The 14,689-nt window shown below is 35.5% G+C and overlaps 1 protein-coding gene across 1 annotated transcript in view; it reads right to left on the reverse strand.

The window, feature by feature from the left end:
* Positions 1-5,730: 5,730 nt before the first annotated feature.
* LOC122327250 (beta-1,3-N-acetylglucosaminyltransferase manic fringe) overlaps positions 5,731-14,689 on the reverse strand; it is a 13,367-nt gene continuing 4,408 nt past the window's right edge. The window contains exons 2-8 of the mRNA XM_043222457.1: positions 12,593-12,638; positions 12,407-12,509; positions 11,590-11,743; positions 8,455-8,540; positions 8,132-8,297; positions 7,126-7,211; positions 5,731-6,314 (exon numbers count right to left, since the gene is read on the reverse strand). Coding sequence (XP_043078392.1) covers positions 6,242-6,314; positions 7,126-7,211; positions 8,132-8,297; positions 8,455-8,540; positions 11,590-11,743; positions 12,407-12,509; positions 12,593-12,638 — 714 coding nt within the window. The 3' untranslated portion in view covers positions 5,731-6,241. The remainder of the gene's footprint in view (positions 6,315-7,125; positions 7,212-8,131; positions 8,298-8,454; positions 8,541-11,589; positions 11,744-12,406; positions 12,510-12,592; positions 12,639-14,689) is intronic.

Here is a 14,689-nt window from a genome sequence, read left to right on the forward strand (position 1 = left end):
ATACATCTACATGTCTTTCATTTTTAACAAATGCACGGACTGTGAGATAATCATTACATTTTTAATGATTATGTGCTGCACCTTGGTGGTTAGGAGAGGTACTGCAGGCTCTGTACTGCCACTGATTCACTGTTTTGTTTTATGACGATGGGATCTCCCCTTCTTCCTCTTTCACCATCTGTCTGGGAATTCTCCCTGGCTGAAATTCACCTAAACTGCTTCCCTCCCTCCTTTGCCTCTCAGCCTCGTCTTCTCCTTTAGCTGCAATTGTTGCTAACTTTCACTATTTGTCTACAGTGACAAAAATGAATGGCTACCAAGCAGATATAAATCAAGTAGCTGCGCAACACTGCTTTATTCATGATAGCGTTAAAGGTTTGCTATTTATGTTTACGATGCGTGCTCAGATTTTAAATTAAGTCCTATTATATTCATATACTTCAGGGGAAAAGTAAAGAATAAAAACAAAAAAGTTGCCTAGCAATACAGCTGAATACAAATGACCACACAGTAGTGTTGTTATTGACGACTACATCTAAAAGTGTTAGAAATCACTTGTGTGTGTGTGTGTGTGTGTGTGTATACATATGTGTGTGTGTGTGTGTGTGTGTGTGTGTGTGTGTGTGTGTGTGTGTGTGTGATTTTTAATGTTTTAGTCCAGTGCAATAACTAACATATTTAGGGAAATGAAAATGCTTTCTGGGTCAAAAAGCCTGGGAAAAAAACTGAGGGTTATTACAAAATATTGCATCTCATTTACGATCCTCAAATGGCAATGTTTGATTATTTTGTTCCCTCTCCCTCGCCTCGCAAGGTCATTTCGATCTAACATGCAATTTAAGTGAGGGTCAAACCCTGAGCTCCAGGGTTAAATTAAAGCATTGACCCAAAGGGACAGGGACAAGGAGAAAGACAGAATGACATGAACCGAGTCCCCTTGAAGAGAAAGAAGAACATACATTCTGACAGGCATGTGTTTGTGATGTCCATGGCACAAAAAAAAACTCGATTGTATTTTTTTGGTTTCTGAGGCCTATTTGGAGGACGACTTCTACATCACGGTTGGTCCAGAATTAATTGAAACAAGGGTTAGAGGGTCAGTGCTGAAGAAATGACCTCTGCTTCTTCTGTCTGGCTTGAGAAAACAGGAAAAGTCCCATTTCCGGCAACTGAAAAGAGTTTCACAGCGAAGGTGATTGGCAGTCCAGCACTTCCAATCTCTCTGTGGAGGCCTATCAGATGGAACAGGAGCTATTCTGTTTTCTAAAAGAGCACAAAAGACCCTGGATGGGTTATAGAGCCAATGCGGTCTGGCTTTTTGTGGCACAAGGTCCCAGTGTGTGAGCTTTCCTTTGAGAAAAGCACTAAAAAAAGTCTCAGCGGAGGGTTATACAGCTGCATGTGTACACAGATCAGGTTTTTGGGTCATGTTACTTTTGACTGAACATGTGATCATTAGGTAACCAGTCAAGAGTCATTACACACAATCTCACATTAACTCGGCTTAATTAACCAACAAGTCATGTGATCACCTTAACGGTGTTCTTCAATCCAGAAAATGTCCTTAATGGGTTAAAGAAAAACTGGGTTTTAAACCGATCTGCGGTCTGTCATTTTATTTATTGGGTCTCATCTATTAAACATGAGCAGGACAAATTTGCGCAAATCGGTTGTAAATTGACGCAATTAAATTTAATGACAATTTACGCAAAATTAGTTTTATGAATCTGTTTAGAATGTTGCACAAATGTGCAATGCATTCAAATCTAATAGTTTTGACATCAAAACAAACGATTATTTCAGAAGTTAACAATTTTGTGTGTGTGTGTGTGTATGTTGTTGTTGCTTCATATGAATATAATCCCTTTAAATGTGTTTTATTAATTGGTGAACATTTAAAAATTAAATGTAAAATGTAAATGCTTATATTATTATTATTACATATTCGGCTTATATTTAAGAAATAATAATATTATTATAATAATAAATAATCCTTCTCAATTACATTTTTAAATAATATTTATATTTGCATGTATTTTTATTAACTGAAAATCTAAACATATTATACACATTTAATATGAATTTAAATATTTGTAAATGAAATAAAAATATTATAAATAATATAAAATGTTTATATATGTAAAACTGTTTCATTTATATTTTTATACAAAATTTGTTTTGTTTATTATCCACTGCTGGAAAAAATATAATGGATGAATTAAATATACATTAAAAGATATAAATCTTCATTTTAAAATGTTATGAATATATTTTCTTTATTTTTATAATTTATTTTTCCATTAAGGAACAATCTTTGCACGACGCAGTCACTTGAAAGTCTGACCTAAACCCACCACAACTGTCCTGAGGATGTAAAAATTTTAAAGATACGCTCCCACATTGCAAAAAAAAGGAAACAGAAACACAGTGAGCCGAGGGCTTTCTTGCACTCTCATAAAAAGGTCTGGTTGTAAGTCGGCGTGTGTCTCTGGGTCCGTGAGTGCCGTGGAGAGGAGGGTGGCTCCATGGAGATGAACCCTCAGCGGGCTCTCAGACTGAGGGCCACTCCAGCGCTCTCTACTCTCCTCTATCTGCCCCCTCCATTATCAGTATCAATTGATGGCCGCTCTGCCACAAACGGCCCCTCAGAAAAAAGAGAAAATACTTTCAGTGAGACGTCTCGCGTCTTCATTGAGATCGTATTGATTTACCTATTGATCGTGTTGTAGGGGCTGCTGGGGTTCATACGGGTTCAAGGAACGATGGCTATTGATTCCCAAGAGCTGCAGCAGCACACAGCTTCTCCACGCTTTCAATACATCCAGGCTTTTTAAAGCAGCTTTAAACAACAAATGGCCACTGTGATTGCTTTAATATATCTACTGTTTCTCCAAGACAGGGACAGAGCAGATGAACCTGATCTTTCTCTTGAGAAGCGGAACACGGAAATCTAATGTATGGAACGTTTCGGAAGAATCTCAAAAATATCTTAAAATATCAAAGTCTGCAAAAATCTGAGACTTTGTTATAGAAGTCATTTTATTCCTAAGAACTTTCAAATTTCAAACAAAGTTGATGAGTGAAACATTACTGAAATCTCTTGAGGTCCAGAAGAGCAATAAAACTCAGATATCATCAAGATACTGGTATGTCAACATGTTTAGCAAATTTAATGGAAACATAAGCACCAGTAATTAATTAACCCCAGATTATCTTTAATTATAACTAGAAAATAGAAGCAGAAAAATTATATTTAAAAGAAAACAATGCAAAATTGAAAAATAATTATTTGATGATAAAATGTCTTTAACACTTATTATTATTGTTGTTCTTATTTTCTAATACTATTTTTAGGAACATTAAACTATTTGGACTGTAACTTTTACATACACATTGAAAGTCTGGAGAAAATAATCATTTAATAATAATAATTAAAAATTTAAAAATGAAGACATGATTACTGAATACTAAAATGCTCAACCTAAATATTATTAATAATAATAACAACAACAACTTAAATGTCAAATTTATATTTAAAAGAAAATTAATGAATTTTAATTTAGAATTTCATTTCACATCAATGTGTATTCTGTCTGTAATAATAATAAAATTAAAATGTTGAACATATATTCAAATGAATTGAAATGAAAGGTGTGCTTTCTAATATCATACGGACTATGTTAATTAGCTATATTAATGGGTGGTGCTTAAATGTTAAATGTTCCTTATGCAAAATGATTTCTTTTTTAAACTTCAGCTACGGGCTAGACATTTTTTGTGGCAGTTTCCTTGAGTTTCATTCTCAAACAAACAAGCGCACGGATGTACTGACAGCTCGAGCTTTCAGTGCCTTTGCACAGAAGTACACAAACACACATAAATACTGTTATCAAGCTGCAGGGCGTTCATTGACCAACACACATGACATCAAAACGCTGCACCCACTGAACCCACTGCCCACATGCACAGCCTGTCAGCGCAGAGCCATTATACAGAGGCGCTAAACTGAAAGGAAACAGACAGACGTGGAGCACGCCAACCCGTGGTGTATAATTACACAATCTCCCTCATCCTTTTTCCCTCTGTCACCTCTGCTTTCTCTCCTCAACCTGATGGATCCACTCGGAATGAATCCCTAGTGCTGGAGGTCTTTACGCGAACGTCTTTGAAAAAGACTTTTTTCTTTCTGTTTATTTGGGTTGTAAATAACTGATTCTCCTTACTCTGAGACTTCTGGGAGTTGGGTTAACGTTAGCCTGGTTAAATATAGTCACGTTAAGCTATATATATATATATATATATATGTGTATGTATATATATATATGTATATATATGTATATGTGTGTGTGTAGCATATGAGACTTCTTACAAAAAAATCATCCCAAAGCAGCACACATATAAATACACACATTAGATTTTTCTGTGTCAGGTAAATACAATTTTGTACATGAGATAAATATTTTATTTTAATAAAGAAACTGTGACACGTAAATATATTCTGCAATACACATAATGTAATATAACAGTTTAAAACGGCAATTAAAGCGTGATGTTTTTGTGGTATTGCGGTGGCATTATTAACCTCCCCGTGTCTGACTGCAAGATGAATACGAGCATCTGAGGCATTTTATTATCCCCAGCTGCTTTTATGGCCACACAGATCAGGCGGTGAGCAGACGGCAGAAAATGAGATCACGAATCTTCTTCTCTGGTTGGTTTGATTTGGTCTACTGACCGTCACAGGTGGACATAAAGACTTATGGGGCTGAAAGAAAACTTCCCGAATTTGTGTTGTAAAACAAGTAAAAGGGCCATATAATACTATGCTGTAATACTTTGAGGAAGTTCCTCTGAACTTGGGGGAAAAAAATAAATATGGCGTTTCTCATTGATATGTACACATATCATTCAAAGAGGTCTATATTAAACTCATGCAGTGTGCTTATCTCAATAAGCTCCTCAGGATAATTAACACTCTATTTAATTACATAACCATAAGGCAAATTGGTAGTAATATACTTATATATCATTTCAGTTTGTTTTGTATTTTATGTAAATAAATATATATGAAACATGATTATCAGATTTAAAAAAAAAGCTTGTAGGGTTCAAAATCAGTGCTTCTGAAATCCAGCAGCTAAAGAAAACATCAAGATGGCATGAAAGAAAGTTACTAGTCAAACACTTAATCACTCATGAAATATTAAACTCATTAAAATGCTAAATAAATGACATTAAGTCGGGTCCATCCACATGATCAAAGTGCACTCAAAAAAGTTCACCAAAGGCTTTTTGACACTAAGTCGAGCCAATGAAAGACTCGACATATAAACAAATACAGGCCAATGTTTCTAAGGTTTCAGCTTCTCCAGCCCGAACATAAGCACTTCAAAAAGGGTGATCGGCCACCAGCAGTCATAACAAAAACAATCAAAAGCATTCAGAGGGCATGTTGTGATGATTTAGACTTACACTGGAAATGTGCTCGATTGTTTGGTGTATCAAACTCTTGACACCTCCCACTTGATTGCCTGATTCATTTGATTGGCGGGTGGTCTTAAAGGGCCAGCACCCACGTTCTGTCCCTGCGTTACACCTCGTTTTAAAGGGCCAGTGCACGATTTGTTTAATGTAGAAAAACACACACCACTACATCACATTACATAAATTTGAGCTAGGAAATATTTCAGATTGATTGATAGTCTTTACTTATCTAAAACTGTATGAAAATGTATTTCAAAACATATTTTATTGGATATCCAACTTAAGTGCTTCATATAAATCTTACAGTACAAAAATATTACAGCGATTAAAACGCGTTCAGTGCAAATACAAGAATACGAGTGATAATAGAAAGAAAGAAATTCGATTACCCTGCTTTGAAATCTTTTGATTTGAAAATTTCCAAAACATACGTATCAATTACATTGCATTGCAATTACAGTGCATTGACAGATGCGTTATTTAATAATCACAAATATATTAAGTATTCAGATGATCATGTATTAACTGAAATGTGCAGCGTGTAGACAGAAGTTACACTTCCAATTTTAATAACAATGATGGCTCAGTTAAAGGTTGAGGTTTCTTAGTTTCCTCTTTTGACCAACATGCAGTGCTTTCGGCTTTGGCTGGCTCCTTGGACTTTACAAAACAAAAATGTTTTGTAAGGACACAATGCATTGAAATGCTTACATTATACATGATTATTGTCCTTTTATCATGTAAGAACATGATTCCATCACAATGCGTTTTTGAGCGGTACAGGGCACCAACTTGATGTAGGGTACAGAAGACAATGGACTGTCCTGAACCTGAAAAACAGAACAACGTTAGCTAAAAACATCTTAAAGGTATAGTTTATCCAAAAATGTTCATTCTGGCTTTAATTGCTCACTCTCGTGTCGATTATCTTCGGGACACAATTTAAGATATTTTTGCTGAAATTCCAGAGGGCTTTGGAACGACACAACGGTGAGTAATGAATGACTGAATAAAATTTTTTGGTTGAACTTACCCTTTAAATGCATCGTATTCACAATGACGTTCAAAAAAGGAAAGGATTAGTTTGCCTTATGTGTTTGGCTTCAAGCCATGGTTAAAGTTTGAGAAATCCTGAGCGGGAACCAAACTTTACTGGGTCTTTTGAGGAAAACGCAAAATCTTTTAGCCTGTGAAGAGTTTGGCAATGCATGCAGACAAATGTATTCAGATTAAGCAGATTAAGATGTACGAGGAAGTGTTTTTTAACTGCCCTCAAGAGATGTCTGCTCACGTAGTGTGTAAGCATGGATTTGTGGTGATAACAGAAAAGCTTGGATGTTTAATGCTAGCACAGGCAGAAAGATGTATAAGATACCGAACTCACTGTGGTAAGCATATTTTACAGATAAACATACAAATATTAGCATGAAATAGGATTTTAGGAGTTTTAGCAAAAGGATAACATGCTTTTACATCAGTTAAAGAGGCTTTATCTTTCTTTAACTTCAATTTGTCAGATGATTTGTCTTGAATGAACAAAGGAAAGTGGAGTTAGCGGCAGCATGCGTCATCTTTTAGTCATAAATAACAAATCTGTATCCACAGGGCCTGTGGGTGTGTGAAGGTGTGTTTATGACTAACCTGGACGGATCTTCATCTTTGGTAAAAACTCCTTTTAGCTCAACACTGTTCATTTTGTCCTCGAACCATCCGTAGCTGAGAGTCACCTTCAGTTTTAGAAGCAGAGAAACAAACACAAAGAACAGATAAAATGTTATTAGGATTGAATAGTAGTTTGAGTTTAACTAACCACATAATTTTGGCCCAAAATGTGTTTAATATATAGTATTAGCATACAGTTATGTGAGGTAATGTGTTGGCCTTCGGCTCTTCGAGCAAAATTATTAGTGCCCAGTTCTTTGTGGTAAAAAATGAGCCTTCTATTCTTTAGGTAAAATATTAGCATCTAGTGATTTTTGTTAAAATATTAGCATACAGTTCTTTGAGGTAAAATATTAGCCTTGTTCTCTGTAAAATATTAGCATCCTTTTTTTTTGTGTGGTAAAATATTAATGCTCAGTTCTTTGTGGTATAATATAGCATGCGTTTTTTTCGGTGGTAAAATATTAGCATCTTGATTTTTGTGGTAATATATTAGCATCCTCTTCTTTGTGATAAAATATTAATGCACAGTACTTTGTAAAATATTAGCATCCAGTTTTAGAACTGAAACATTAGCATTCTGTTCTTTAATGTAAAATAGTCTGCAGTTTTTTAAGTAACATTTTTACCATCCAGTTCTTTGAGCTAAAATATTAACATTAGGTTTTGTGATTTTAGTAATTTGTGGCATACTGTAGAAAGAAACAAAGAAACATTCTTTACAGATAATTTTAATCGTTTTTATCTGTGCTGAAGTTGCTGTGAATGTTTACCTGAGTGATTGCGAGACCTTCGCTGGATGCTACAATAGATGTTTCTAGGGCATTGCTAAGTGGTTGCTAGGGTGATCTAGGTGGTTCAAAACGCCTGCTTAGAAAAGGCTTCCGATCGTTTCTTTTCAACATTTAGCAGTATTAAAGATGTGCAAAATTTACAATATGCTAAGGCTGCCAGCATATCGACAGCCACCATTTAAAAATCTCACCTGTTTTGGGATATCGCTAGGGGCAAGCAGAAGTAGGTTTTCCAGATGAGAGTGGAACATGTTGCTGTGGACCATTGAGATTCCCAGACGCCTCTCGACTATGAAGCCCACCGTGCAGTCATCAGGTAACATAATCACGGCGGAGGTCTGCTCGAACCTGGGACCGCTGCAAATAGAGACATGCAACTAACACACACTGTATACTCTTAATTTGCTGTCTAGGAGAAACAACTGATGAACCTTTTGTGATCAGTAGTATACCGACATATACATGAAATAGCATCAGAATCAAAGTCAAACACAAACATTAAATCAGGCCTCACCTTGCCCAGGGCGCCATCTTCTCTGCCAGCTTCCTGCTCAGACAGAAACCAGCCCCTCCTGTAGCGAACCAGAAATGGACGTCCCTCTGAAACAAAACAGAGGAAAAAGCCAACCAGTCAGCTCTATAAATTCTGCACATTCATGCAGATTTCAAGAAAATATCTTGCATTTTCATGTTTTATCACTACAGTTCTTTATGATTAAAGAATCAAGCCTCTAGTCTTAAACCATCTGAGGTTAATATGGTGCAGTCGGTCAGTGTGTGATAGTTTTACAACAGAACATGTGGAGACTTGCTTAGGTTTTGAGTAAAAGCCTCACCTAAAGTAGGTATTTAAGCAAAAGACTACGCAGATGAGAAAGTAGATTTCTCAGAAAACTTTACATACATTTGAAACAGAACTATATTATTTATATTAATTATATTATTTAGAGTAATTATGCAATTTCATATATCTGAACTAAAATATTCACTTATGATATTAATGTATAATGTAAAATGTTTTTGATTTAGTGTTAATAAATGAATTGGTTGAACAAATGTTTCATTGGTTCATTCGTAAAAATCCCCATGAAATTAAAAAAACAATGTTTTTTGGGTGTTAGTATGAATATGTTAGTCTTAAGGTTATTTTTAAGCCAGTGTGCTCCAAAACATTCGAACAAAATTCGCATTGAGAAGACATGAGCATTCGAAGCTTGCAGTTCGTCACGTCTGCCTAAATGAATCAACGGATGTATCTGACGCCACCTCGTACCTTAGCTACTCATTAAAATCTTCTGACCAATCAAAAGCTCTCTAGAATGCGAAGTCCCCGCCCCGGTCACTTGTTCAAAATATAGTATTTTCTGAACAATGAATGGCACATAGTTCACAATCTAGGCGATATGGAACAATTCAGACAATGTAATTATACATTCAACTGAGGTAAATGAGTTCAGGTTTCATGTTGTGTCCGCACTTTTAAAACTACACAGCCTCTGCATGGTTATGATCACTATTTTGTTTTACTGAAGAGTTACATATTGAAGCTAGGGGTCATTTATTAGACTGTGTCTGTCAAATATGGCTTTACCGAGCCCAAAGGCTCTGGCCTGAGAAGATACAAAACTATTGGCTATTTTAAAAAGGGGGTTGGGCTGCTCGATATGTCCTGCCTCGTCTTCCTGTTTCAGTCTTTCAAAGCACTACAGGAAGCTTTTATTCATTGTTTTAAATGAATGGGTTATGTGAACGATTCAACGATCCAATTCTGAAAACGCTTGTTTTCATTCCTGAATGATTCTGTGCTTTTGAATGAAACGATTGATTCACCTCGAATTTAAATAACTTTGAAACATGAATTTCTCTCCCTTTGTAACCTGTAAAATGCTCTTCATTTCTTGGCTTTCCTGAAATTCTGAGCAGGTTTGTTTTCCTGTGGGATCCTGTGGAGCATCATAAGTGACGGGGGCATAAATCTGACCGTGTCCATCTACTCGTCCCCCAATCCATTTATCCCCCCCTTCGTTCCTCCTTGTGGCCGTTACCCTGAAGGTAACATGCAGCTCTTTTCTGTCCTCTCATCCTTTCGACCATATTCCTTCCCTGTAGGGAGCTGTGGCCTGTCCAGCCAGACATATAAATGTGGACATAAACAACACAGAGGACACACAGAGAGGCAGACAGGACGGATCAGGATGTGTTCACCAGAATGAAACATCAGTTTAGATTCAGCAGGTCTTTGAGCGTCAAACTGAGAAAAATGAGAAGCAGACAAAATACATTTTTCTCTTTATAGAAGCTACGGTAGCCGATACAGGATTAATACCGTAGTCTGAGACAGCAGAGATAGCTAGCAATGAGGTTTCTTTGCAAAGGTAAATTAAGGAATTATATTTACTTAATTATCCAATAAATCTTGTTACATATATTATCTTGCATTCCTCCTAAATATTACATACTGCACCTTTAATAGCTCTTAAAGGTGTAGTGTGTAATATTTAGGATTTTTTAACAGAATGGAGATTTTTTTTTTTATTTAGTACCACCCTACAGAGGCCACAGTAGTTACATTTTTCCCAGAAGACAATATAAATTCACAAAGTTTTCACCCCCCGGCTCTTAATACGTAGTTTTTCCTTCTGGAGCATCAGTGAGCATTTGAATCTGCTGTAATATTTGCATATGTGTCCTCAGTTGTCCTCAGTATGAAAGGATGGATCTCAAAATCATACAGGTATTGTTGAAAAGAATTTAAATACACAAAAATGAAGAAAAACCAAAGAGTCTGAGGGACCTAAAGGGTTTTTCTGAAGAACAGCAGGCAGGTTAACTGTTCAGGACATACAAGGGACAACTATCATTAAACTAAAAACACAGCTGTGGATCATTCAGATAACAGCACAGTATTAATAATCAAGGGGATGTAAACTTTTGAACAAGGTCAGTTTTTAGCAATTCAGCTAATATTTTCTCCTGTTTACTATATGTAAACATATTTTTATGTGAAATATCTTATCCATCTCAATTCTAAATACACAAGATTCTGAAAGGGGTTTGTAAACTTTTGACCTCAATTGTATGTTGTTTTTGGTAGGTTTTGCATCCTAACCGAAGGTCTACAGAAATGTGTACGGCAAGTGTAACTAAACCTTTTTTTTTTTTTGTCTTTCTGTCCATCGAACAAAGGCAGAGTCCAACAGAGCAGCAGAAATGAAAGGACAGGTTTCATTTTTATTACCCAGGTGCCTCTGTGACCCAAGAGATCAGCAGAGCAGAGAAACAGAGGGAAAGAAAGGATGAGGAAAGCCGAACTGAATGGCTTGTCTGTTCCTGCAGACCTCACACAAACACACACACACTACTGAGGGAGCAGCTCTAAAGACAGCATGACTACAAACCCCCCCAACACACACACACACACACACACACACACTCCAATGACTACCATTACACATTGTACATGATTGGATTAATTCCCCCGACAGTATTGACAGTTTTTCTCTCTGGCTATAGGTTAAAAAGACCAGACAGAATTGTCCAGATCAATAAGCAATAAAGCTCTAATCACTGATTGATCCCTGAAGGAAAAGGCTCTTTTGCTACAAGTTCATGGCAGAATATTGTTGGTAAAAAATACCAAACAACTGACCGTCTTATTTGCTGCCAGCAGCTCCTGGGCTCTCATTGGGCGATCCAGGCTTGGTTTTCCCACATAGATATCACTGTAAGCTGGAAAAGCTGTCAGGAGAGACAGAAGGGCTCCAGGGTTCAAGTAGTTATCATCATCAACATGACACAACCACCTGTGGAAATTAATAAATAAATAATAAAATCATAAGATGATTTAAAAGTTATATATGTGTTTGTGTGTGTGTTAATGCATAATCACATTCAAAATAAAAGTTTTTGTTTACATTTATTATACATTATAAATGTTTGTGTACTGCTTTTATACATTCACATATAGTACTTTAAAAAAAATCATGTTTATAAATGTATATATTCATTTTCTTGAATTTTATATTGCATATAAATATATTTAATATATAAATAAAATATTTTCTTAAATATATACATGCACATGTCCTACATATATTTGTATTTATATATACTTAATAAATATACACAGTATTTTAAATAGCTATTCCATCTATCTTTCTACAGAATAATATACTGAACGACAGATAGATAGAGCGATAAAGATAGATACAGATATGTAAAATATATATTTCATTAAATTGAAAAAGTCTTTTGTATTCATGTATCTATTGTTTACATTTTTTCTTACCATTGAAATGTTAAGTTAATATAAGCATAAAACGGTAGGGTTGTGAATTTGTAAAATAAAATAAATAAAATTACAATCACAAAAGCCATCATACACAGAACATATGATTAGAAAGGAGCGAATCTGTACATGCATATGCAAATAAAATAAGGTCACATCAGGTTATTGGTGGACTCACTTTTTATCAGAAGCCATGAAGTGGTCGTACTCGGCAGCCATTTTGCAGGATAGAGCTTGATGACTGTGTTCTGGCGGGCAGTCGGTGACGACGATGTTAAATCCTGAGAGCGAACACACATGAAGTGAGCTCAGGGCAAAAAGATTCATGAGCTCGGATCAGACCTGCATCAGAAAGATGTTCTACCTTCAGAAGAGATGTCTTCATCTGGACTGTCTGTGAAGATGTACGTCTGCAGAAGTGAAACATAGACACAATTTTATGAGGCGAAACCTGCATATTAGTTCCGAAAGCCTGGTGGTCTTATGAGGACAAGTAACATCCAAACTCCCATCATGCAGCGCTGCGAGACAACAGCTGGTGCACCAGGAGGCCTCAGAGCATCTGTGTTCCCGGATTTGCCATTAGATCTCTGGTTTGTAATTACCAGCGTTGTCTCAAAGCGGGACGACAAAAACTGCTGCTTGTGTGAAAGTGTCTAAAAACTACCGCTGAGATGGGTTGGCAAAAATGTAGAAACATTAAAAAATATTATTAAATAATTATGTAAAATTAGCCAGATCAGCATTAACAAGCATTAAGTAACAATTGTTATTTACTTTTTTATTATATTAATTTTTACAATGGCTTTTTAGAATATGAGTTCAACATATTATTTTTAATTTGATCTGATGCATCACTTACACAACAAGTAAATCATTTGAACAGAAATGTAATTGTATTAGTAAAGAAGCCGCTTATTGTCACTATGCATGGAAAAGACTGTTTATATTATCAAAATTCAAAAAAATATTGTGACGTTATTACAATGCAAAATAACTTCTTATTATATTTTGATAATATACTGTAATCCTGTAAATATATTTTATATATACATACATATAGGCTATGTAATTTTTTTTTTTTTTTTTTTACTAAAATTATAAATTCAGCTGATTTCATAAAATATTTTATAAATATTATTTGAATATAAACTCAGTTTTGACAACTTTATGGGTATATGTAAAATGTATATTCAATATATATATATATATATATATATATATATATATATATATATATAATTACACACAAATATATATAATGTAAACATTATTTAATTAAAAAGATTAATTGCATCAAAAAAAACTTTTATTGACATAATGTGTGTGCACTGTGTATATTTATGAGCTGTATATATATATATATATATATATATATATATATATATATATATATATATATAAATAAATAAATACACACACATGCATGTATAAGAAAATTAATTATGTTTAAATTTTATATATATATTTATATAATATATATATTTATATATTTATAAATATTATAAGCGTATTATTATAACTCCTAGGCCTATGATTATTAAATCTCTACTGACTATCATTAAACCTAGGCTATTAAAGTGGATGTTTACATTTAGGCATTTAGCAGAGACATTTACTCAATACTGAGAAACCAATACTGATAACGACTGAGAAACCAAATCTATGAGTCACTAATATTCTTAATACATAATATCTGAATGTATAGTTGACTAAGGTTTTCAGTGTTGTTTGTAACCACAAAACTGAATTTATATAAAAAAAAGACCCTCAACCAAACCAGAAGGGCAGATTTAGAAGCCATTTCCTGCTAGACAGCGACGCATCCTACCTGTGGTCAGCCGCGACCATATACCTCTACTCATCCGTTATCCCTCCGTCACACACACACACACACACACACACACACACACACCCTCAGCCCTGCCCAGAGACTTTAATGTTCCCCATGATGCAGTGGAGATGTCACTCTGAAAGTTTAGCTTCATTACGACGTCTAGGTGCTCCAGACGGCTCATATCGTAAGTCTACCGCTCCCTCCGCGGCCCTTGAGTACAAGCGGAATAATCGAAGAGCGCAGATCAATGCCGCGGCCATCAAAGCCAATGGGCCAGAGCGAGCGGAAACGACCCGCTCAAACCCCCAGCTCCTTCATAAATCATGAGGGTGGATCTTTAGCGCTCATTTCGGATAAAGTGAAGCGGCTGATGACAGCGGCTTACAAAACGCCTTCTGGAGACACACGAAGAGTGAAACTCCAGCACAAACGTCCATTAGCGGCATAATGAAGTAAAACTCGTAGACGGGGGCGCCTACGTTTTGTATCCTGAACTCGACAGGAAAGAAATAAGCACAAGTGGGATGAACAGGATAGGAAAAGGCACACATCTCGAAAAAAGGCTAATAGACGTTAAAAGCAGACGCATACGAAACTTTTTTTCTGATTATAGGCTGTCGAAGC

The sequence above is a fragment of the Puntigrus tetrazona genome, chromosome 22, assembly GCF_018831695.1.
Source record: "Puntigrus tetrazona isolate hp1 chromosome 22, ASM1883169v1, whole genome shotgun sequence".
NCBI lineage: Eukaryota > Metazoa > Chordata > Actinopteri > Cypriniformes > Cyprinidae > Puntigrus > Puntigrus tetrazona.